At 42.3% G+C, this 23,212-nt stretch overlaps 4 protein-coding genes across 9 annotated transcripts; 2 read left to right on the top strand and 2 right to left on the bottom strand.

Annotated features, from left to right (window-relative positions):
• Window positions 1-353: 353 nt before the first annotated feature.
• On the top strand, window positions 354-7,250 carry LOC132258596 (uncharacterized). 4 transcript variants are annotated; one of them, XM_059755965.1, is made up of 9 exons: window positions 354-480; window positions 2,275-2,397; window positions 2,458-2,673; window positions 4,402-4,477; window positions 4,586-4,674; window positions 6,061-6,303; window positions 6,416-6,649; window positions 6,719-6,771; window positions 7,071-7,250. In XM_059755965.1, the coding sequence occupies exons 2-8, from the start codon at window positions 2,307-2,309 to the stop codon at window positions 6,739-6,741; spliced, it is 972 nt and encodes a 323-aa protein (XP_059611948.1). In that variant the 5' UTR covers window positions 354-480; window positions 2,275-2,306; the 3' UTR covers window positions 6,742-6,771; window positions 7,071-7,250. The 4 variants fall into 4 exon arrangements, with proteins under 4 accessions (XP_059611948.1, XP_059611951.1, XP_059611949.1 ...); XM_059755966.1 differs by lacking the exon at window positions 354-480 and adding an exon at window positions 1,552-1,680; XM_059755967.1 differs by lacking the exon at window positions 354-480 and adding an exon at window positions 2,092-2,212.
• On the bottom strand, window positions 7,070-17,462 carry LOC132258595 (cationic amino acid transporter 2). Its single transcript, XM_059755964.1, has 7 exons — window positions 17,176-17,462; window positions 15,521-15,756; window positions 14,707-14,860; window positions 14,491-14,622; window positions 13,118-13,527; window positions 12,042-13,057; window positions 7,070-11,472 (listed from the first exon to the last, which is right to left on the bottom strand). Exons 2-7 carry the CDS (start codon window positions 15,644-15,646, stop codon window positions 10,938-10,940), a joined length of 2,373 nt encoding a protein of 790 aa, XP_059611947.1. The 5' UTR covers window positions 15,647-15,756; window positions 17,176-17,462; the 3' UTR covers window positions 7,070-10,937.
• Window positions 17,463-17,850: 388 nt separating this feature from the next.
• Window positions 17,851-22,167, top strand: LOC132257959 (AP-2 complex subunit beta). 3 transcript variants are annotated; one of them, XM_059755040.1, is made up of 6 exons: window positions 17,851-17,965; window positions 18,378-18,509; window positions 18,571-18,741; window positions 18,930-18,956; window positions 19,472-19,657; window positions 19,723-22,167. In XM_059755040.1, exons 2-6 carry the CDS (start codon window positions 18,402-18,404, stop codon window positions 22,006-22,008), a joined length of 2,778 nt encoding a protein of 925 aa, XP_059611023.1. In that variant the 5' UTR covers window positions 17,851-17,965; window positions 18,378-18,401; the 3' UTR covers window positions 22,009-22,167. The 3 variants fall into 3 exon arrangements, with proteins under 3 accessions (XP_059611023.1, XP_059611021.1, XP_059611022.1); XM_059755038.1 differs by lacking the exon at window positions 17,851-17,965 and adding an exon at window positions 18,056-18,310; XM_059755039.1 differs by lacking the exons at window positions 17,851-17,965; window positions 18,930-18,956 and adding an exon at window positions 18,057-18,310.
• Window positions 22,168-22,169: 2 nt separating this feature from the next.
• LOC132257965 (uncharacterized) lies at window positions 22,170-23,172 on the bottom strand. The gene is made up of 2 exons (XM_059755046.1): window positions 22,588-23,172; window positions 22,170-22,526 (listed from the first exon to the last, which is right to left on the bottom strand). The coding sequence occupies exons 1-2, from the start codon at window positions 22,924-22,926 to the stop codon at window positions 22,170-22,172; spliced, it is 696 nt and encodes a 231-aa protein (XP_059611029.1). The 5' UTR covers window positions 22,927-23,172.
• Between the last annotated feature and the right edge of the window lie 40 nt (window positions 23,173-23,212).

Genomic DNA, 23,212 nt, shown 5'->3' with positions numbered 1-23,212 from the left:
ATGACCCCGAAGCATTGACCTAAAATTATTGAAAAATCTTTCGTTCGACGGTCAAGACGCCAAATCGCAATCCTATGACGCGAATGGTCGATGAAAACCCGGATCTTTCACTGGGTTTATTTCTGGATTTGCACATTTTCTTCCTTTTTCTACATCTGCGACGTCAATTTTTCATACAATAAATGGCAATGGCGGATGAATGGCGCGCAATGGAGTGTGCGTCTGAAAAAAACATACATCGCGATTTTGTGTTTTGGACATCACAAACTTCCTGTCGTCATCATTAGCTGTACTTCTTGCGAAGATACATGTGTATATTATGTATAATACATATATGATCTCCTTCTACTCACCACCCAGACATTCGCCTCAAGATTTCGGACCAAGCAGTACATTCTGTGATTTCAAGTAGCGTTAGTAGTTTGCCATAGTTCAACGGATAACAACGTTCTATTCTAAAGCTCTCCTCAATCAAATTAAGTAATTATCTCTACAATTCCTCATCCAGTTTCTACTCTCTTTGCAATAGTTTTTTTTTCTTTAAATCAATTCTTGAGGCACGACAGTGTTTTAGAGCGAGTTTTTGAGAGTGAAGTGCAATTTCTGTGTCTTAAATTCAGGGATTTTCTTAGGTCTTTTCCCTTTAGTAAATCACCACAAATTCATATTGATATTAATTTCCATTTGGGAAATCCCTATGAGAAGCAGTGTGAAAAGCCACGATTTATCGGAATGTGTTCGTTCGTACTATTTTCACTTTCCACCCGCGCTCTTTTCACGGTCTGTTCCAGATTTTATTTAATTTTAAAGCAAGGTCAAGGCTTCGATTTCACAGTGAAAAATAAATTGTCAAAGCAGATTAAGAGCATGAAATAGGACTCGCCCTCGCGAATATAGTGTTACATCTTTATTTTGAGCATAAGTGAAATAATAATTGCCAAGCAAAAAGACTAAATTTATTCAATGAGAAGAACTCAGAATTGTGTAATTCTATCCCGAATCGCCCACTCAGTTTGGGCGCTTCGCCAATAGATTTTTTTGCCTATCTCAACGTGCCGAAGAATTCTTTCTTCAATTCGCGTGAAAAGCCACAATGGACGTGATCAGCGTCATTTTCGGAATCGGCTACATGAAGACACCCACATTCGCATGCGCTAGGCCAGCCTAGGCCAGCATCCAAAGTGACTCGCGCGAGAATCTCGAGGATAAATCGTGAATGAATTTATGAAGAATATTTGGCTAGATGCGCGTCACTTTGATGGTGATAAACATAATAAATTATGAGATAATGTGCCGTGCACATGAATTTTGAGGTGACTCCCGAATTTTCCGCTAATTTATGGGGATGGTTTTTATGGGTTTTGGGTGGTCAGAGTATGATGCATGATCTCTAAATTGCATTGTATGCGAGCAATAGGCTAAATTCATCTCGTGACTTATTAGCAAATAATTGCAAATTACAGACATTTTCCAATACACAGCGAAATCCCACCTCAAGTCATGTATTCTCACGAAATTCTCAGGCAACAAACACAAACTTGGCGAGTCGTGTGTTAAAATTACGTTATAATTAAAAATAGATCAGTCTCTGTAGTGATCAATTTAGGCATTTTGAGTTTAGAATGACCGTAGTCCCGAAAAAACTTTCGACCAGACCAGTTATAACTCCATCTTATATAAGTAAGACAAGTTCTTTTTTGAAGGATTTTTCCCTGAATGCAAGTGATTTTTATAACGCAATAATCGAAGCGGTTTTAGTGTGATTTATCTGGGGAATTTTTGCATCGAGAAATTCCTCAAACTTGCAGTGCGTCTGGAAAAGAAGTTTCAAGTGCCTATTTTTGCCCTGATCTATTTTTATGTGTTCTCAATACTTAATTCAACTCTCAGTCAATCCATCATTGAGATGGCGCATTTTTTGCGGGAGGAAAAATATCAGTCTGAATTGCAAATAATTCAGATTATGATGCCATTGCGAAGTCTCACGAGATGAGTCTTTTGGTTGAAGGCGATCGCCGAAGATGTGCGCGGTGCTTCTATTTTGAGCAACTAAAAATAAATTTTGTGTGAAAATACACGATATTTGCCCACAAATGCTACATCTATGAATGGTTTGGGGTGGGAAATGTGTAGAGAAATTGGCGAATCAGCTAAAATTGTACGACTCGCGCGCGCGATCCTCGAGAATTGATTGCCTCTCACTGAGTTTTTCGTATAAACATTTTTCCACGGGTTATTTTTCTCACATTGAATTCCTTTTTCGTGACCTTCCAGCGAACGAGACACATTAGCACAAAGCCGCAAAAATGTTCAAAAACCACTTAGAAATGATTGGGAGGAATGAGACGGCCAGCAAGAAGGCAAAGTTCTGGCAGTCCTACATCCGATCCTTGAAAGGTTAATCCAACGGGACTCTCTTGATTGGACGGGGATTGATTGGTGGTGTTTCTTGTGCAGGATCCGAGGACATCCGCGCTCAGGAGTCGCCACGCACACGCGCCTACAGACCCCTGAGCTTCGGCGGCGAACTGCCACACCACTTCAGGAGTATCTACGACGATCTTGCCGCCCCGGCGGAGCGCATCTCCGGTCCTGGATATCGCTACCTTCCGGTCCACCGCGAGACGTACGGATACTCGCCCAGACCCATCTACACCAGCAACTACAGACCAAGTAAGTGCGAATTCCATCTCAGCCTATTTATATCTCGCCAAGGTTATCTCTTTCGCACTCTTTCTCTGCAATTGATGCTTTTCCTCCGACGATCATATCATAAATTCTCCTCACATTCCTCTCCCATCTCATTGCTGGCTTCCCTATACATCTCTCTAGCCATTCAATATCTCTCAGGGTGGAATTTTTATGTAGAGGAATTCTTTTTTATGTGTCCTAATACCATGAGAAATTTTCGCCACTTAATTCTATCACTTTGTACGGCTTGTATTGGCTTTGAGAAAACAGTGTATCAGTTTACAAATGTTTCTACACTCCCTTGCAAAATTGATGAGTCCAAAGCAAAAACCCACACCGCAGATCCAGAGCTGTAATAGAGAAAAGAATCCCTCGTGCGCAATTCATGATGATATTTGGGTGTGTCAGGTGGTAATAAATGATTTTTGTCTAAATATTTCAGAATAAAATGTCAGCCAAATGAACGCCAATCTTCTAAATAGGCCACGAGATTGCTTGGCTGCGACTTATCACTCAAAAGCCGCTCTCATTTTAATAACTATCGTGTTTTTTTTGGATTAACTCTGTAACGCAGATACTCTCTATTTACTTACTTTTCTCTCGTCGTAGAATTCACATTATTCCTGGGGATAGAGTTAGATTAGAAATGGCAATGCGCTCGAGCTGTTGAGAAAACCTGAATCAGGATTTTCAAAATTATGTCCTAGAGAAAAAGTCTATAAATAGGGTGTCATATGTCTTATCATACGAGCCACTCTATTTATAGAAGTATAATACTTTTTTACGGGATTTAGAGAACAATATCGTACTCTAGAAAGTCGCTATAGTAATCTCGGCAATTTAGAAAACATTTAGACAATATTGATTTTTTTTGAAATGCTTTATATTTTCTGCCAGTAACATGAAAAAAAACACACACATAGCAAAATGGCATTTTTTCCAATTGACGCGCCAGTCATAGAGATGTTATATTTTTGAACAACAACTTTGAGGGTTAAAATTGCTTCTGCGACATTTTCTTAATTTAAGATATATGCAAATGAGGTCAAGTCGAAAGTGGATGCGCATTGCAGTTTGTGTATTTTAAAGAGAAATTCTTCATTTCATTTCTTTTGCACTTTTGCGACACACACACACATCACGAACACGCGCGAAAGAGTTGCAAAGTGTCTGTCATAACGTTCAGTAATTATCTCTATTTTAATTTTCACATTTAAGAATGTAAAACTATCATTTGTAATATCAACAGCTGTTATTTCACTGTAAATTTGAAATAAAAATTTAGAAAAACTACAATTATGTATTATGTAGAAAAGTGAGAATTTGTTGCGCTAAGAGCTTTAATGGTGTCGTTTGATTTTTTGAATTTTTGAGGTAAGCTTTCGCTTTTTTTGTCAATATTATTGTCTCTTTTTTTGTCTATCTCACAACACCATTTTCTTTGCTTTTTGTCCGAAATTACTTTTTTGTCCAAAGTGTTTGTATTTTTCACCCACACACTGTGATGTTTTGATGTACAGGCAACATTAGTCATCTGTAACATCTCCCTCATCACATACTAATTTTTACGATGGATTTTTCTTGAATTATGTACTGTTAAAAATATCAATTTTGTTCGACCTTTTTGTCGATTTGCTCACGAAATATATTTTTTTTTTACATCACTGGAGAAGTAGAACAATTTTGTAATTGAGAACGGTTTTGATTTAGGCTATGAACCAAGACACTACGATCCAGAGAAGGCTTGGAATGATCATCTCGATCGCATGGCTGAACTCGAGAGGAGGTAATAAAACGTCTTTCAACTGTCTCAATTTTCATTCACAGATTTCTTGTCAGACACTGTAAAGCTTGGATCTCAATTTCACCATAACTCTGTTTATCTCCTCCACAGATATCCATCACGCTATGGATTGTACTTAAAAGACAAACCCAGTTTTGCTCTTGGTCCACTCGAATATGAACCAGAAACGAAGCCGTCTGGTAAGGAATAGATTGATTTCCTAATGAACAAAATGCCGATCACACTTATAACATTAAAAGCAACTTAAGCCATTCATTGGATATTGATTAAGAACTTGAGAAATACCATCATGAATAAAAACAAAACCCATAAAAGGAGTGCTTTAGAATTGGTCACATTGCAATTTAATGATTATAGTAAATAATAAAGTGTCTCAATCTTTCAAAATATTATCAAAATAATCGTGAACATCATAGAAGATACTGCTAATAAAATATTAGATAAATTTCGCGGCTTTTCGGGCAAATAAAAGAAAAAAAAAACAAACACCATCTTAAGACCATCATGTAAGAACGAACGCTGAGTATCTCAATGTGTTAGAGCAATTCTTCATGCAAGAGGAAGAACTTATATTTATAAAATACGGTATATTAAATGTATGTAAATTGCATAGAGAAGAACATATGGAAACTTACTCACTTACCATCAAACGAAATTGATCTTCCGGGCATTTACAAAAAGAAAATTTATGAAATAACATTTAAGACTATGACCAGAATGTACAAGTCACCTAAGATCCTAATTTCTACTTGCAATATACCTTATTTTATATCTTAATAAAATTACCACCAAATAAATCAAATGAATAAGTGAAGAATGAAGGAAAAAAAACATCCATAGAAAAAATGTGTGAGAAAGAGAGATGAAAAGGAAGATTGTTAAATGGAATATTTAAAAGGAAAAAATCTATATATAAACTAACAAAAGTGGTTTTTGAATAAAACATTTTTGAATACATCTATTTTTGTGTTTTTGACCGTTTTTTTCGCACCTACCGCTAATAACCCCACAAAATGTCCTTCATAGTTGTTTTGTTAATGTTCCTTTGAATTTGCGCTGTTTCTTTATGTTCTGTGAGAGCAGTAAGAGCGTGGTCTTTCACTTTTTATTACCTTTACCATTTAAACCACATCACTTCATGGTTTCTGCCTGATTCGCATTGCCTAAATATTTGGATTAAAATCTTCAATAGAAACTTTGCAGTCAATGACAAGCGAAATTCCATCGTTAGCTTCTCTATTGGCTTGTAAAGGTGCAAAATTACAAATTTTACTCTCTCTATTTAGGCTTTGACCTCACAGATTGACCTTACCTCGCTATTAGAAGCATCACAAGTAAATCTCATGTAGTTGAAAGGTTATACTGAATCTCTTTACTGATGTGTTTGATCCCCGTGCGAGAGGAGTGAGATGGACGTTGATTTTTGAATACGCGCGAACATTTTCGCGTGAGAGTGATCGATCAGGTGTATTCAAATATCAAGGAATGAGGAGGGATGACTGATGACCCCACCAAAATGATTTTTGACAGAAGAAAGTCAACGAGCAAGAATAATTTTGTCCCAGGAAATCGCGCCTCTAGCGTGCCGCCGCCATCGTTCAGGGCCGGAAGTGTGCCACCGCTACGCGCTGGCAGCCCGTTTCGCGAACTGAGTGTGCCGCGTGGTCTGCGCGCCAGTTCCGTGGATCCTCTGGACAATTTGCTGGACAATTTGCGCTTGCCACTCTACTCCACCGGAAGATCGCCAACGCCCGTGAAGGCGGGACGTTGGGCACCACGTCCTTCCGAAATCGCCTATGACTCTGATGGTGAGTTCTGCAACAGTGCTAGAATAAATTTAGACAATTCTTTGAACAGTTTTCTCATGTTAATCAGTAAATATTTAGTTGATTGACATTTTGCACAATACCGCCTTTGCAGGTCTGCCAATCTTTACGCGTGGTGGCCTGACACCCGAAACGTTCGATCGCCTGAGGAATCCTAGCCCGGCGATGCCGCTGTCGGCAATCACGAGGGATCCCTGGTGGTGGGATCTGGGAGACCTCCGACCGGCCTACTACCCATTCAACCGCTCGCCGTCGCTGCTGAGGGACTCCTTCTTGTCGCCCGTGAAGCGCCGCTACTTGTGGACAAAGCACCCCATTCGCCCCTTCGGTTGGTGTTATTACTTTTGATTTACCTTCCGCAGCAGCCCTTATTATACGAAACTTTATTATTATTCAGATGACTTACTCTTAGACTTCTAAATATCACTACCCTTGTTTCAAGTTTTCTTGGTAAGGATTGACTTAGCGTTGGTTATTTGCACTCTCTCCCTGTCTATTCTGTCCACTCAAGACGGTAATATTCCTACATACTCCGAATTTACCTGATCACAATAACTGTTTGGGCACAGTTGAGCGAGTATCACAGATCATCTTCATCTATCTCTCTTCCCTCCTTGTTTGGTATACTTTAATAATCACTGCGTAGAAAGTTCCCAAGTAGGAATGAATGATATGCTATGGCTAGAATCTGTTTCAGGATATGTGAATGCCGAAAAATGTGTGATTATCAAGTTTGCTTTTCCTTGCAGCCCATGTGGATCGCTATTGGTAACTGGTTTGATGATGATGGAGAAAAAGTGTTTTCTCGACAAAATTGCTGCCTAATCAAATCGAAATTTGTGCAAAAATCTACTAAAAACACATGATCACCTTTTTCGCCCTACTTTTTCTATTGATTTTCTCTCAAAAAAATGTAAATCATTTCTCGTTATAAAAATAAATAAAACACACCACCAGAGAAAATACGTGAGTTGTTTCACTTGAGCCGTACAACGTTTTGGAATCAAAAGAATTTCACTTTTCTTTTTGTTAATGCTTGAACGTTTATTTAATATCCTTTTTATAATAATATAATTTTTCATAGACTTCGGAATATATGAGAAACATACCAGAAATAAAGAACACGGCCTTATTTGATAAGTCCATAATGTGGTTTTTCCAAACAAAAGGCAAAGAAAATCTCTTTAATATTCATCGCCATATTTCTTTGTCAACAATAATTACTTCATATTCTCGTTCACTTTGTCTTCCGCTCCAATGTCTGGAGTTCCTTGCTTTCTCAGTGGTGGGAAAGGTAAGTCAACAATCCAATAGATACTTAAATATTTTCGTAAATATATCAATTCTTCTCAACAATGTACACAGAATAAATGAAATGGTAAATATTACTTATTTTCTTTTGAAATGTTACATTACGCAGTTTATTATTTCTCTTACAATGCTACAATTTATCTCATTAATATGCTTATTTTTATTGTTTATTACTTTCAAGATCAAAAACCACATTGTAGATTTCTTATGTTGTCTTCACAATATATGAATGAGTAATTCTTTTTTAAATTAATAATATTCCCAATGACTCCCAACTGTTTATCCTCTTTTATACCTTATGTACATCTAATTAGTTTCCGATTCTGTTGCTTTAATGCTTCTTTTTGACTTCATTGATCCTTATCGACTGGATTATGTTAGCAATAGGCGCGAAATTTGGACAGTTTTCTTCGTCTCTCAACATCCTTAACAGTTTTGTGTACACATTTTAAATGCGACCTCCATATTCGAATTATCTTTATATCAATAAGTAAATATAATTTTTTTTCTTTCTCTCAATAAAACTGATAAATTCCCGAAGAGTTTCTCCATGATATTCTTGTTTTCTCTTTAAGTAATTTTTTTTTTTACTTTAACCTTCGTGTTTCAACAGGCACTATTCTTTCAAAAAATTCACCTCAATTTATATTATATTACTTTCTTTTGTGTTAATTCACTTTCATTGTAAACTCCTTTTCCACACAAGGGCATTTTTTTTCTTTAGTAACACTTTTTATTATGAAAAATGAAAATGCAGAGAAATATATGAAAATTCGCAATGACACAGTAAATTATTTTGGTGTATAATACAGTAAATGCATGAAATATTATCCTTTTATGCTCACCAGTTATCATTATTTAGAGTGTGACAACATTAACAATTAGTACACTGAAGAGTTTCAAAGCGAATGCAAAAAATACATATTCTTGTAAATATCATGAGTCAAAGATATCGATATTAAATATGGAAATCGAGGTACATAATCGTGTTTCATATGTTTGCTGTACATTTTCTTCAATAAAAGGAAGTTTTCTCTTTGTCATTCCATGTAGAATAGGTGGTTTTGTGTGATTCAGTATATTTTACATATACCTTTGTAAAATTGTCACTAAAGCTCATCGATTTAAAGTAATAGAAAAATCCTAACTAAAATATATTCCTCTCACGTCTTCTTCGGCTAAATAAGAGAAAAAGTATTTCTTGTCTTGTACGATATGTAATTCATGATGATTTGTTAACAATTGTTTATATGTAATATATTTGCTCTCTCTCGTTACCTCAATATAGGTAAAAAGGGGTAAAAGTATGTATAACAAATAAATATCATGGAATGTTATGGACAAAATATCTATTCGAGGAAGATAACATGTTTCATTTTCGGTCTTGAACGATTTTCTCTACAATATCATCTTGATTCTTCTCGGTTATGTCAACTTTGGAAAATATCGTGTGTTATTGCATAAGTAGCTTAAATGATTTCCTTAGTATGACACATTGGTAGCAATTTAAATGGACATTGATAGATTAATTACACATGACATCAATATTTTATATTAGGTTAATATACAATTAGAAGTTACGTTTTTTTTTCTCCATTCTATTTGAAATCAGTTATTTTTTTCATCTGTAATCTCTCTTCTTTGCTTTCTCATCTTACTTATACGATAAAGTCTGGAAAAAATATATACCAAGAAATGGAATATCCATACTAGAATTCTCGCTTGCTTAAATATTAATTATTGCATACAAGATAAAGAGACTTTTCAGCGTGACATCATATCATCAATGAAAATATCCCACAAAACAGACTTTCATTCACAGAGAATGCGTGTAAAAATGGTTAGTAAGGAAATTAAATGGGTAATTTGGACACAATGAAGAGGTGAGAAATTGACACAGAACTGAATGAATCCCCTTCGGCAAAAATCTCTCTGAAATTGTAGTATTACAGCTGCCAGCAGTAAATAGGGTATACATTATATCGAAATTACAGTGAGGAACACAACTTATCCTTACGAATTTCTTCGCGTGTGTTTTTCTGAACTGAGCAAGCGTCAATAGCACAGAAATTTATGATTTGTTCATACAGTATTGGTAAAGTTTTTCTTGATTATTCATCCTGCTGCAAAATGTAATAATATATGTTGAAGACCCCTAGATCCATTCAAATACACCATATCAAATAAAATATCATCTCTAAGTCTATTATATATCCTATTATACATACTAAATGAGCAAGGATAACAGACATTATCCATGTATTTAATCCCATGTTTTAGGTTTTACACAAACACTTCACCTGCCGATTATATCTTGCGAAATGGGTAATTATCAGGACATTGTGAATTTGTGACAGTGAAGCATGATTGCAATTCACGACTTTTAATTATTTTTTCTCGCAAATTCACAAGGTCACAGACTTTATTGTCTAATCTAAATTTAAAGAAAAGTGTAGCATGTTTAAAAGGGGGCTTTAAAGCTAATTATCTAGCCTAAATCACGATCTGATGTCAAAATTTGATAACTCTTTCCACTAGCATAGTTGTCAGAAAAGAGTGCTCCTCACTGTAAGTGCGTTCCTCTTAGTAAATAAGGGTTGAACAATAGTGTGTGTTTCAGTATCAAACTTGTTGGTGACGATAAATGAGAATCGGGGAGAGAAACTATCACATCACTACAATATATAGACTTTTTTTTCTCCTCTACGAATTGCCTAAAAAGATATATAACATTCTATCTGTGTATATATAAATTTGTTACTCTTTCCTTCCTTTGATCCTTCTCATAGCTCCATTGCGATAGGGGGTAGTTTTGAGTTTTTTCCTCAATATTTCAGTAGTGAAATCTCGGTAAATATATGTGTATGTATATATACTATAGGATATCTGCTCTCTGTTGTGTTCTCTGCCATGTATATTGCAATAAAGTGGTTCTATTCAATCCTCTTTGGCATATTTAATAAGATTATTCTTGTAATATTTCCTCTCTCTCTCTGTCCACTCTTGCGAGCTAAATCTTCTTAAATGTTCTTAAAAGTAAACATTTAAAAGTATAATTCCTAACTATTATTTATATTTACTAAAATGTACTTTAGCTACTTCATGTCTCTCTCTTCACACTTGAACTTTCCCCTCAACAATTTGCGGGTGGCACTTCTGTGCCAAGCGCCGAGTTCTCTTTACACTTATCTTAAATTCTAGCAATGTTTACTAACAATATTTGATATGTGTGTGAGTGTTAAAATAAACATTCTGCGCGAAGTGATGATCTCCAGGATGAGATGGTTGGTCGACGGGCGTCCATCTTAGTCCTCCCACGACGGGAACTGCGTCTCGTCGATGAAGAGACCGAAGCCATCCTTTTTCGCTTCGTTGCTGGATTGCGCCGGCGGGTGCGGAGACACCGGGACGCGGGAATGCTGTCCTCGCTGCGGCGCTGGCGCCGGCTTCCTGCTGCTAGCCTGCTGCCGATTGCCAGGCACGCTATTGCTGTTGGTGCTCCACACGCTATTCTGATCCGGCCAGTACGCGTTGCTCTGCGACCACTGATCCTCCGCCATCTTGTTCTCATACCCATGGCGATCCCACACGGCCGTCTGTTCGCAGATCTGCGGCGGCGTGACGTAGGTCTTGTCCACGGCCAACTCGAACTCCTCCTGCGGATTCTCCAGCGTGCTGTGCGTGATGCCATAGTAGAAGTACATGATTAAACCTAGCGTCATCCACACGGTGAATCTGACCAGTGTCAGAATGCTGAGCTTAAATATTAGGTAGACGTTCACGGTAATGGCAATGGTAGGAATAAATGGAAGTCCAGGAGTGAGAAATGCCAGGGCATATCTGGAAAGACAAGCAAATCGACACTAATTACTATGGATTTAATTTAAAAGGCCAGCGCTGCAACTTTTGCCTATGATGAATATAACTTTAGACAAGATGCGGTTTGATGTCATAAAGCTTAATTGACTATTAACTTTAGATATGGCAAGAAGACCGAGTTGAGATAATTGGGTGTGAGGGAAAGTCATTAACTTTCATGAGTAGGAGTGAAATTAGAAATTTAGTCATAATTCCAGAAAACAGTCTCAAATGGAATTTCTCATTAATTTTGCAGTACAACCTTTTTCACACATTTCCTCCACTGTCTTCGGCTTTGCTCAGCAGTGAATAAATCATTACTTCCTGCAGAGCTCATTTAAAATTGAGAGGCTGTATAAATCATTTGGCCTCTTCCGAGCATGTCCTTTTAGCCATCATCAAAGGCGAAATGTGAATTTGTTGTGAAATCTCGTCTAAACCCTTTAAACCATGCCATTTTAGAAGTATTAATAACAATGATGAATTATTCATTGCACGTTAGAAAGCCCACATCTGCAATATTCATTACTACAACTTCCGCTCGAACTCACCTATTCTGAGGTTGTCGGGATATAATCAATAGTATCACAATTATTCCTATCACCAAACATGTTATCACTAATCCGGCCAGTGTTCCACTCCATCCGATTGCCGTGAACAAGTCGAGGAAGAAGATGAGTGCGTACATCACGCCCACCAGCTTCGTCACGTACATCCCGCTCTCGCTGGTGGCCGGGCCGGGATTGACCCAGGGAAACATGCCCGGGCACAGGTAGCCGTACTCCGCCAGCTTGCGCCCGATCAGCCCCAGGCCGAGTGTGTCGAAGGGCGTGGGCTGTCCGGTGGGGGCGCCATGCACGCTGCCGTAGAATTTGTTCTCCGACCTGTCGGACACGAGGAACTGGTCATCGCGGCCCAGGAAACCACCCTCGGGGCTGTCGTCGATGAAAGAGTCATCAGAGTCTGGAGAGCCGCGTGTCACGCGACGCACCGTCACGCTCTGCTGCTTGACTTTGCTCTTGGCGCCGTCGGCCTGGAGAACTGTGGTCGCATGAGCGGGATCTGGAGTGCCTGGTGGCTGAGGAGTGCGCAGCTGGGCGGGCAGGAGGTCCACCAGAGAGCTGCTGTGGGGTTGATAGCGGAGCACAAGGACGCACGTGGAGACCAGAGTGTAAGCGAGGAGAGTGCCAATGGACATCATCTCGACAAGGATCTCCAGGCGGACAGTGAGGGAGACAATCCCAGCCGCCAATCCGCTGCCAATTGTGGCGATTCCCGGCGCATTGGTGCGCTGCCACAAGTGCGAGAGTTGCTTAAAGATGAGTCCGTCCTGGGCCATGGCGTAAATCACCCTCGGCATGGGGAACATGGAGCCGAACATGGCCACAGAGAGTCCCGCCGTGGCGCCAATTGCCACGATTGCTCGACACTTGGGCGCTCCTACATAAGTCCACATCTGGACTAGAGCAGACTCGCCGTCCACATGGTCGAAGGGAACAATCAGGGTCAGGATCAAACTGGTCGTGACGTACGCAATCAGCACGATGATCAGAGATCCCACAATAGCCTGGAAAATAAGGAAACATTTATTAAATTGACTTTCATGGTCGCCTGATTGTCTTTCCACCTTCGGGATGCTCTTCTGGGGTGAGTGGGCTTCCTCTCCAGTCGTGGCGATGATGTCAAAGCCAATGAATGCGTAGAAGCACGTGGCGGCGCCAGTGAAGACGCCACTCCAGCCGAAGGGAAGAAAGCCCTGGTGCTCATTCCAGGTGTCCGTGTCCACGTAGAAGAGTCCGGCGGTCATGATGAAAACCCAGGAGGCGATGTTGACGGCGTTGAGGGTGTTGTTGAAGATGACAGACTTGCTGGCGCCCAGAGCCAGCACGAAGGTCATGAAGAGCGTGATCGCGAATGCCACAAAGTCAGGCGGGCGGCCGAATATCGTTCCCACGGATTCAGCAATGCTGCGACTGATGGAACCGCCCGCCAAGGAGTCGAAGCTCGCTGACAAGGCGCACGCACATGCACTCGTGCCTGCGGAAGGATGGGAACATCAACAAATCCGAACCGGCAGAGAGATTCCAGGCGATTAGCACGCAATGTGAGAATTTGTGTGGGCGAGATAAAGGTATATAATTGCAATCTGATCCTTTTTCGACATATATTTGCACTTACTTGAGTCACTGTTTTGGTCTTTTAGGTGCTTTAAAAGGGTTAGAATAGAGTTTGAAAAATGTCTAATTTTAGCCATGAATTTCTATCTCAAGTAATATTTCAATTTTCCTAAGTTCAAACTCGCAATCCTCTAGAGACTTCTGACCTTCCTCAGGTCACATTCTAACTCGGAGGAGACTGAAAGTCTCAGGAGGAAATTTGAGAATTCCAAGTAAAGCTTTCACTTTAGAAAATCAATAGCAAAGGTTTATCATGTTTCAGATTTCTTGACAAATAAACTTAGATGAAAACAAATAACATATCAAATTTCAATTATATGTAGGAAATATAGAAAAGGACATTGACAGAGCACCCACTTTTCTTGGTTTGTGAGATGCTGAGCTCTTGCCGATTTTTGAATGCAAATTACGTAAAATCAAATACATTTAAATATTTACTACAATCAATTCAGTAAAATCTCTTTAAGTGCAATTGCTCGGGAAAAAATATAAGGCTTATCGTAGTTCTCCAATTCTGAGGCAATGATTTTCCTGCGCGACCACATAAGAAAGCTGAGCTTTCACCCTGCTTTATTCCATCTGAAGTGCCCTCAGTGTCAATGACGAAGCACTTGGAGGGCTTTCAATGAAAATTAGATCAGCAATTTTGTGCTTTTTAGCCCACATCAAAAAATCGTCGAAAATAATAATGTGCGAAGTGACTCTTGGGTTTCATTTGCGGATAATGATGCGTGAAGGGGTTGCGAAGAGCGCGCCGCAGTTTGTTTGAAATCCACAAATTGGTGTAATTGAATTAGTCCCTCGTGGGTGTCTCCTTATTTACCTATCAAATATTCTAAAATCATGTTCCATCCTATCACGAATGCCACGAACTCGCCCACCGACACATACGAGTACATGTACGCCGAGCCGGAGGTGTGGGGCACCCGCACGCCGAACTCCGCGTAACAAGCACCTGCGAACGGGAGAGATGAAATGTTGAGCGCTCTCGTGTTCACTTGTCAGCCCATAAATTGATTCCACGTCCCGCGGGGCTCACCTGAAAATATACTAGCTATTGCTGCGATGAAGAAGCTGAGTATCACTCCGGGACCGGCGATATTTCGCGCCACCATGCCAACCACCAAGTACATGCCGGTGCCGCAGCACGATCCCACGCCCAGGGACGTCAGGTCGAGCGTCGTCAGGCATTTCTGCAAAGGGCAATATTTTGTTATCACTGTCACGCGGCGTGCCGCACGGACAGAGCGGCTGAAAGGCAAGGAAAGAGCAGCAAACATTCCCAAGGCGGAGATATTTTGTTCAAGATTTGTACTGGGATTTGTTAAACTTCTATTTAAGACGTTTCTTAAGTTATTAGACAACAATTTGTAGATTAACCACAATTCAATTAGGAAGTCTTTATTAAGATAGTTCAGAATCTTTAAGGTAAAAATTTAAAGGATATCAATTTACTCATGCTTCAAATTGTTACTTTTATAAGTGAAACGACGGGAAAACTCCCCAAAAATATTATTTTTTTAAATCCAAGATGCTATTTTGGAAGAGAACTTATGCTAAACTCTACTGAATCGAAATGTTCCAAGTGTATCAATGTTAATGAGCAAGAATTGATGTTTTGGAAGTGCACAGACTTTTTGTCGTTAGTTAAATAACCCGAATCAATTCAAGTTGTTCAAAGCCAAGTTGTGATGAAATAAGCTTTGGAGGAAGTGATATTGCGAATGTTTTAGCACTTCCTAAGACTTCCGCTGAGCTGTACACCACATCCGACCCATTATCTCCCCTTAGCGGGCGTCAAGCGGCTTCCGCCGCGCTGAAAGGCAGGAAAAATAGCAGATGCTTCGCCTCACCGTAAGTTTGGGCTTTGTACTGCGCGGATCGTCTCCCTGGAGAGTCCTCAAGTCTTTTGTCCTCACAAGTTTCGAAAACAATGTGACACCAGTTCCACCGCCGGGCAAGGGTAGAGAAAATTTCATATTTGTGGATGCTGTGCTTTAAAGTTTGCCCTCACAAAGTTGCTCCTTTCGCTGTCTGTTCACGTCCTGTCGTGCGGGGGTGTGGGCGCCTTTGGGGGTCGGATGAGAGTCTGCAAAGGGGAAAAAAGTTTCTCTGCTCAAATCTCTTTCCAACTCCTCGCAATCTCTGCACACTCATTTTTATTGTGCTCAATCGCGGTGTGGCATCACAAATGGACGAAGGCGTATTTCGCAGGCAGTGCAATGTCAGAGTCTCAGTGGGTTTCCTTCCGGGACAGTTTTCGCTTGGCAGTTCTGGGTCACAGCATTGTTCGCCAAATTAGTATGGGATTCCCACGGGTTTTGAAAGTTAATTTTCAAATATTCATGCATATGAAGTAGGGAAGATGTAAAAAAACAGCAGACGTAGAGGAAAGTAGGGAAATGTGTGCCAATTTCACGCATTTCTTTTGTAAATATGGGATCATAGAATTAATTTTATGCTCAGTCGTCTTTCGTATAGACAAGAAATCGGATTATCATGCTTATATACGCTAAAAAAAATGTTTTTCCTTACTAAAAGGACACATTTTGATCAAAAATTCAATCCATGTTTCCAGATCTTGAAAATTTCTGAACTGATTTCCGTGGATTGCAGAATTTGCACGGCAAATGATAAATAATTTAGTCGACTTTTAAACCTGTCCAGCGCACTTTGCCCCACTTTCCCCTACACGAAAAAAAGGCGCTCCAATGAAAGCTCAACTTAATGCTAGCGAGTGAATGAGTTTCGATGGAACCTTTCCGTTTCTGCCAACAAAGGCAAATGATTATTCTTCAGCACGTAGGAGGAGCGCAATTGTGGGAGGATTTGGATGGTTTTGGTGTTAGGAAGAATCTCTTTGATGCCAAAGCCTGGGGCAATTTTGACCACATTTGTGGGCGGATGGCGACGAGTTCACATTATGCGAAGCACACACTTTTATGAGCATCTCAGTTGCCCTCTCACACTTTCCGCGTGCAATCTTCAACGACAATTTATGGTACAATTTCCTCTTGCAATTTTTCACCCCATCGCCAAGTTCCACCACGAATCGATTTGCTGTCGAAGGGCGCAGAGAGAAGAAATTTCAGCAGCACGCGCGATGCGACAAATGAGTGGAAATAGAATTTATCCTCCGAATTTATCCAATTGATTCCTATTTGGGGGTGATATTTAATTTTCTGCGTTGTTCACGCGCGCCCCGGGCGCGAGGGTGGAGGGAGGTAATCTCTCTTGGGGCTCTTGAGCGCTCCGCGGGCGCTGCGGAAGCGCCCCAGCCGCCCATTCGCGACGAAGAGTTGGAAATGGGAGCCAGTTGAGGTGCGTTGAAAGTCACGGGAAAGTGCAAGGAAGCGACAATTTTTTACCACTCGAGCGCCATTTTCTCGACTCGAGATGAGCCACATTGGGGAGTCACACGCACCCCTGTGAAGGGGCGCCTGGTGCGTCACCAGTGGCACATCATCTCGCGAGAGGGTGGCAAAATGGATGGGAAAAAGACACTTACTTGCGTTTTCTGCGTCCGGAGGGGGAATTTGGTGGCCGCGCGAGGCTCCCCTTCACACTGAACTGACTTCTGGGGGAGACTTTGTTCACTTTGCTCTTTGGTCCTTTCGCTGTGGAGACTCTCTCTCCGTCACAATGCCACGGGAAATGGTTGCATTTAGAGGAATGACTGCGTCCTCCACTCTTCACACGCACGCCTGATAACAAATAAATTCAATTAAACTCGAGAAGGAGTGACATATATTCTCAACACAAAAATTTATATACACGAATAAACTTCACTCTGCCACTCACAGATATTTCATTCAATAAAATGCCTTCAGCAGAGCAACAGATTCACCGAGTGTGCGCACTTCCTGGGGTGGCAGGATAACCCATCCCTATCGCCCTGCGGCCAGTCGAGGGCTCTGAGTGCGTGGGGACGATTTATGGGTGGCACGAGAAAAAGGTCACATCGCCGCAATGAGACATTCCTCAAATGCCTGCGAGAGGCAGCAGTAAAAAGTCTATTAAAAATTCTTCAACACCATTTTTCAGGCCATCTTCCACCGTTGGAGCTGAAATATCTTTTTATCCAGGGCGCTCTCAAGTGTGATTTTGGCGCGCTCACGCATTTCAGGGCAGCCAACATGGCAGAGCCCTCTAGAAATCACCAGAAAGTGGTGATTTTGCCACTAGGCGAGTCGGTACGGCAGGACTGTTTTGCAGAAGTGGGAGTGAAAAATTGCTGCGGTTGCGAAAATCATCAAATATCCAGTGAAAAAGGGTGAAAATCAGCAAAACCACATCAAGTAAGTATTCTTCAGCGCCGCGGGCAGCGTTTTGCAGCGAAATTGGTCGGGAAAGCGCGCGATGGGCGGTGAAAATGGGAAAAACAGCAACGCTTTGACAACTCATCCGGCGATGATTGTGGTGTAAATATGGCGGAGGCTGTCAATTGAGAGGGAGTGTGTTCTATTTTTGATCCTCCTGCATCTCCATCGCCACGAAATGGTGCTAATTATACAAGGGACGGTGCAGAGACTATTAGTGCTTCTTGGCAGTGACTTGCCACCTTTCGCAACTGCTTCAGTGGCGTGATATTGGGATATTGTGATTATCAGGGAGGCTCTGGAAAGATGTATTGCGGTTCAATGGTTGGCGGACTTGCAGCGGAAATCATCTTTTATCAGTATTTTTGAGGGATTTTCCTCTGTTTTGCAGTACCTGTGGAACAACACAAACAACATGACTGACTCGAAGTACTTCACTACGACGAAGAAGGGGGAGATATTTGAGCTGAAGTCAGAGCTGAACAATGATAAGAAGGAGAAGAAGAAGGAAGCTGTGAAGAAGGTAGGAATAGAGCTGAAGATTTGCCTTGTGGGATGAACTGATGAGGAGTCTTGTGTCTTAGGTAATCGCCAGTATGACTGTGGGCAAAGACGTCTCCGCGCTGTTTCCGGACGTGGTGAATTGCATGCAGACGGACAACTTGGAGCTAAAGAAGCTGGTCTATCTGTATCTAATGAACTACGCCAAATCCCAGCCGGACATGGCGATAATGGCCGTGAACACGTTTGTGAAGGTTCGTAGGAATGCACTGTGAAGTCACAATCTAAAATTAGTTAGAATCAGACACAAAAGCCACAAAAGTTCTCTAAAAACCAGCCTTCCTCTTGATAACAACACACAGAATGTAGTTATTTTTGTGTAATGACGCCAAAGGGTTGAGGAAATGTTTATGTATTTGCTTTGTTCAAATGCTCGGCAAAGGAATTGCCATCCTCTCAGCTGGTGAAGGTAAAGCTATATTGTGAAGAGTAATTCATGCAGTATGACAAAAAAAGAGATTTACTGTTGGACGAGTAAATGACAAAATGCAAGCGATAAACGCTGTGAGAATGATATCAAATCCTCAGTTGTTCAATATTTTCAGTTTAGCATTTGACCATAGAAAATTCTCACAAAAAATCACTGCTTTATCACATTTTTCTCACTCATTTGAAGGGCGCGCATTTTGCAGAAAAAAAATACCATACGATAAGCGTTCGTTTTCAGACGATAAAGAATTTATAGAGTGGTTGAAATGTTGCAGATGAAACATGCATAGAGTAACATTGATTGTGGGAGTTTTTTTCCCATCCATTCATGGCTTGAATTATTCCTTATTTATTCCATTGATTCGTGACATTCTTGATGAACATTCGATTGGCATTTTAGTGTTCTGTAGGTGATCTAGAAAGGTAGCTTTTTCTTACATTCCCCAGTTGGTTAGAAGTGATTTTTCACGTGGAATTTCTTCCCATTTCTTGCAGGATTGCGAGGACTCCAACCCACTCATTCGCGCTCTCGCCGTGCGCACGATGGGCTGCATTCGCGTGGACAAGATCACGGAATATCTCTGCGAGCCGCTGAGGAAGTGCTTGAAGGATGAGGATCCGTACGTGAGGAAGACAGCCGCCGTTTGTGTGGCAAAACTCTACGACATTTCGTCTTCAATGGTGAGTCCAGCAGCGGAATTAGAGTCTAACAGATGATTTCCAATTATGTGTGCTTCAATTTTCAGGTAGAGGATCAAGGATTCCTCGATCAGTTGAAGGATCTACTCTCAGATTCCAATCCCATGGTCGTGGCGAACGCCGTGGCGGCGCTGAGTGAGATAAACGAGGCTAGCCAGTCTGGGCAGCCGCTGGTGGAGATGAACTCCGCCACCATCAACAAGCTGCTGACGGCTCTGAATGAGTGCACCGAGTGGGGCCAGGTCTTCATCCTCGACTCCCTGGCCAACTACAGCCCAAAGGATGAGCGCGAGGCGCAGTCGATTTGCGAGAGAATCACGCCGAGACTGGCTCACGCCAATGCCGCTGTCGTGCTGAGTGCCGTGAAGGTGCTGATGAAGCTGCTGGAGATGCTGTCCAGCGACAGTGACTTCTGCGCCACGCTCACGAAGAAGCTGGCGCCTCCTCTCGTGACTCTGCTGTCATCTGAGCCAGAGGTGCAGTACGTGGCGCTGAGGAACATCAACTTGATTGTGCAAAAGCGTCCAGACATTCTCAAGCACGAGATGAAGGTGTTCTTCGTGAAGTACAACGATCCGATCTATGTGAAGCTAGAGAAGCTAGACATCATGATTCGCCTGGCGAATCAGAGCAACATCGCTCAAGTGCTGAGTGAGCTGAAGGAGTATGCGACGGAAGTGGATGTGGACTTCGTGAGGAAGGCCGTGAGGGCGATCGGAAGATGTGCTATCAAAGTGGAGCCGTCAGCTGAGCGATGCGTCTCCACACTGCTGGATCTGATTCAGACGAAGGTGAATTATGTGGTGCAGGAAGCCATTGTGGTCATCAAGGATATCTTTAGGAAGTATCCTAACAAGTATGAGAGCATCATCAGCACTCTGTGCGAGAATCTGGACACTCTGGATGAGCCGGAGGCGCGCGCATCGATGGTGTGGATCATTGGCGAGTACGCGGAGAGGATTGACAATGCCGATGAGTTGCTGGACAGCTTCTTGGAGGGATTCCAGGATGAGAATGCTCAGGTGCAGCTGCAACTCTTGACAGCTGTGGTGAAGCTTTTCCTCAAGCGTCCGGCTGACACGCAGGAGCTCGTGCAGCACGTATTGTCGCTGGCAACGCAGGACAGTGACAATCCCGACTTGAGGGATCGCGGATTTATCTACTGGCGCCTGCTCTCGACCGATCCGGCCGCAGCCAAGGAGGTTGTATTGGCTGACAAGCCTCTGATCTCCGAGGAGACAGATTTGCTGGAGCCAACGCTTCTCGATGAGCTGATTTGCCATATCTCATCACTGGCCAGTGTCTATCATAAGCCGCCGACAGCGTTCGTGGAGGGACGAAGCGCTGGAATAAGGAAGTCCCTGCCGAATCGTCAGGGATCCGGGGAGGATGGCGCTCACGCGGTGAACGAGGCAACGGTGATTCCCAATCAAGACTCTCTCATCGGGGATCTGCTGTCGATGGACATTGGCGTGCCAATGGCGCAGGCAGCTGATCCGGCGGCCAGCAATGTGGATCTTCTCGGCGGCGGTCTGGATATTTTGCTGGGCAGTGGACAGCCAGAAACCAATGCAGCCGGCGGATCGGGTCTCTTGGGAGATATCTTCGGCATCGCCGGCGGTTCGTCCACCATGATCCAGATCCCGAAGATTGTGTGGCTGCCGGCAGAAAAGGGCAAGGGACTGGAGATTCTGGGCACGTTCTCTCGCCGCGGCGGTCAGGTTTACATGGACATGACGTTCACGAACAAGGCGATGCAAGCTATGACGAGCTTCGCTATTCAACTGAACAAGAACAGCTTCGGCATCGTGCCCGGCGCTCCGCTGCAAGTGGGCCCTCTGCAGCCTTCGCAGACTCTAGATACTTCCCTGAGCATCGCCACGACTGGACCCGTGCAGCGAATGGAGCCACTGAACAATCTCCAGGTGGCAATCAAGAACAACGTGGACATCTTCTACTTCGCATGCCTCGTGCACGCAAATGTGCTGTTCTCAGAGGACGGACAGCTGGACAAGAGGGTGTTCCTGACCACTTGGAAGGAGATTCCGGCCGCCAATGAGGTGCAGTACAATTTGTCTGGCGTCCATGGCTCTGCGGATTCAATTGCCGCCAAGATGACTGCGAACAACATCTACACGATTGCCAAGAGGAATGTTGAGGGTCAGGACATGCTCTATCAGTCACTGAAGTTGACCAACAACATTTGGGTGCTGCTGGAACTGAAGCTGCAGCCCGGAAATCCCGATGCGACGCTGAGTCTCAAGACAAGATCTGTTGAGGTGTCGTCGATGATCTTCACGGCGTACGAAAGTATTATAAGATCTCAGCTGTAAGATGATTGATCGTTTCGCAAGTTTGGCTGCATTCCACCAGGGATTATTCAGTGCAGGATAAATGTTAACTACTTCTAGTGCATACTCTTGAATTCTGTGGAAGCAATAATCCACGCTATAATTAATTGAATTAATGATATAAACACGTATTTAGAGGAATCTCATGGTAGTTCATTCACATCCAAGATCGCTCTTTGGATAGCTAGGCGGAGTTTCTTGCGCTTGAAGTCGCTGCTGAGACTCCGCAACTCTGACCCCACGAAATCCCCAAAGATTTGATGGTCATCACGGGAGGTGTCCAATGAGGCGTTGCTCTTGGACGTTGGGTGGTCATCCAGGACGTCCGCAGAGCGAAAAGAAGCTCTTGGAGTTGGATCTTCGTAGCCATTGAACTGCATCGTGGGATCTCTGGACGCTTCCTCTTCATTCCGGAAGATCCCACTGCTGGGCGTCACGGAATTGACATCTTTGAACTCGATACTGGAGAAGGAAGTGTTGAGATCCAGACTTTGGTCACTCTGGAAATAGGAAAAAAAAGATAGTCAAACGATAATCTTCAAGAGCCAGAAGATTCCTTACGCATTTATCATCGAAAATCCGGCTGCTAACGTTGATGAACTTGATGGCATCGAAGAATTCCCACTTGACTTCAGAGGCTTTCCCGGTTTTCTGGAGCTTCCTCACTTCAGTGTTGTATTGCGTGCGCAAGTTGTGCAGCTTCCTCTGCACTTCCTTCCTCGACATCTTCATGCTCTTGGCCAGTTCGTCGAACGCCTTGGTCTTCAGCTCTCTGTTCCTGTACGTCTTGCAATTGGGATCCCAGAGAATTGGGGACGCATTGTACTTGCTGATCAACTGCAAGGTCTTCTTCTTATCCCACACAATCGCAGGTGCTTTCTCTGGAGACTTCTTATTCATTGTGTTTCACTGAATGTTCTGAGCTGTTATAGCGAAAAAAAATGATGAAAATCTCAGTGGGAAAGCGCGTAATTGCTGATAAAATTCAAGTAGAGAGAAAATGCTCTAGACTGACACTTCAGCCATGACATTTTGCTCTCACGGCCGCTGGTAGAGCGCTCTAGCGGTTGATTAGAGAGCTCTACTCTCATATGAATAATCCAATTTATCGCATTTTTCCTGCCTTCACAATTGATTAAAGAGTCAATTCATGCCAAGGTTTACATGGAAATTCTACTTTCATTTT

The sequence above is a fragment of the Phlebotomus argentipes genome, unplaced genomic scaffold (genome assembly GCF_947086385.1).
Source record: "Phlebotomus argentipes unplaced genomic scaffold, Phlebotomus argentipes genome assembly scaffold_4, whole genome shotgun sequence".
NCBI classification, from domain to species: Eukaryota; Metazoa; Arthropoda; class Insecta; order Diptera; family Psychodidae; genus Phlebotomus; species Phlebotomus argentipes.
The sequence above is the reverse complement of the archived record's forward strand: the minus strand, read 5'-3'. Positions and strand labels throughout refer to the sequence as shown.

Excerpts from the sequence above, each read along its gene's own strand:
- LOC132258596 (XM_059755968.1), top strand. The coding sequence starts at position 2,307 with ATGTTCAAAAACCACTTAGAAATGATTGGGAGGAATGAGACGGCCAGC. Across the intron at positions 4,675-6,060 it reads ACCAGAAACGAAGCCGTCTG|GAAATCGCGCCTCTAGCGTG; the intron begins GTAAGGAATAGA and ends ATTTTGTCCCAG. Across the intron at positions 6,304-6,415 it reads AATCGCCTATGACTCTGATG|GTCTGCCAATCTTTACGCGT; the intron begins GTGAGTTCTGCA and ends CCGCCTTTGCAG.
- LOC132258595 (XM_059755964.1), bottom strand. The coding sequence starts at position 15,646 with ATGAAATTTTCTCTACCCTTGCCCGGCGGTGGAACTGGTGTCACATTG. Across the intron at positions 14,861-15,520 it reads GTACAAAGCCCAAACTTACG|AAATGCCTGACGACGCTCGA; the intron begins GTGAGGCGAAGC and ends TGCCCTTTGCAG. Across the intron at positions 11,473-12,041 it reads TCCCGACAACCTCAGAATAG|ATATGCCCTGGCATTTCTCA; the intron begins GTGAGTTCGAGC and ends TTGTCTTTCCAG.
- LOC132257959 (XM_059755038.1), top strand. Across the intron at positions 18,957-19,471 it reads CATCCTCTCAGCTGGTGAAG|GATTGCGAGGACTCCAACCC; the intron begins GTAAAGCTATAT and ends CATTTCTTGCAG. Across the intron at positions 19,658-19,722 it reads ACGACATTTCGTCTTCAATG|GTAGAGGATCAAGGATTCCT; the intron begins GTGAGTCCAGCA and ends TTCAATTTTCAG.
- LOC132257965 (XM_059755046.1), bottom strand. The coding sequence starts at position 22,926 with ATGAATAAGAAGTCTCCAGAGAAAGCACCTGCGATTGTGTGGGATAAG. Across the intron at positions 22,527-22,587 it reads GGATTTTCGATGATAAATGC|AGTGACCAAAGTCTGGATCT; the intron begins GTAAGGAATCTT and ends TCCTATTTCCAG.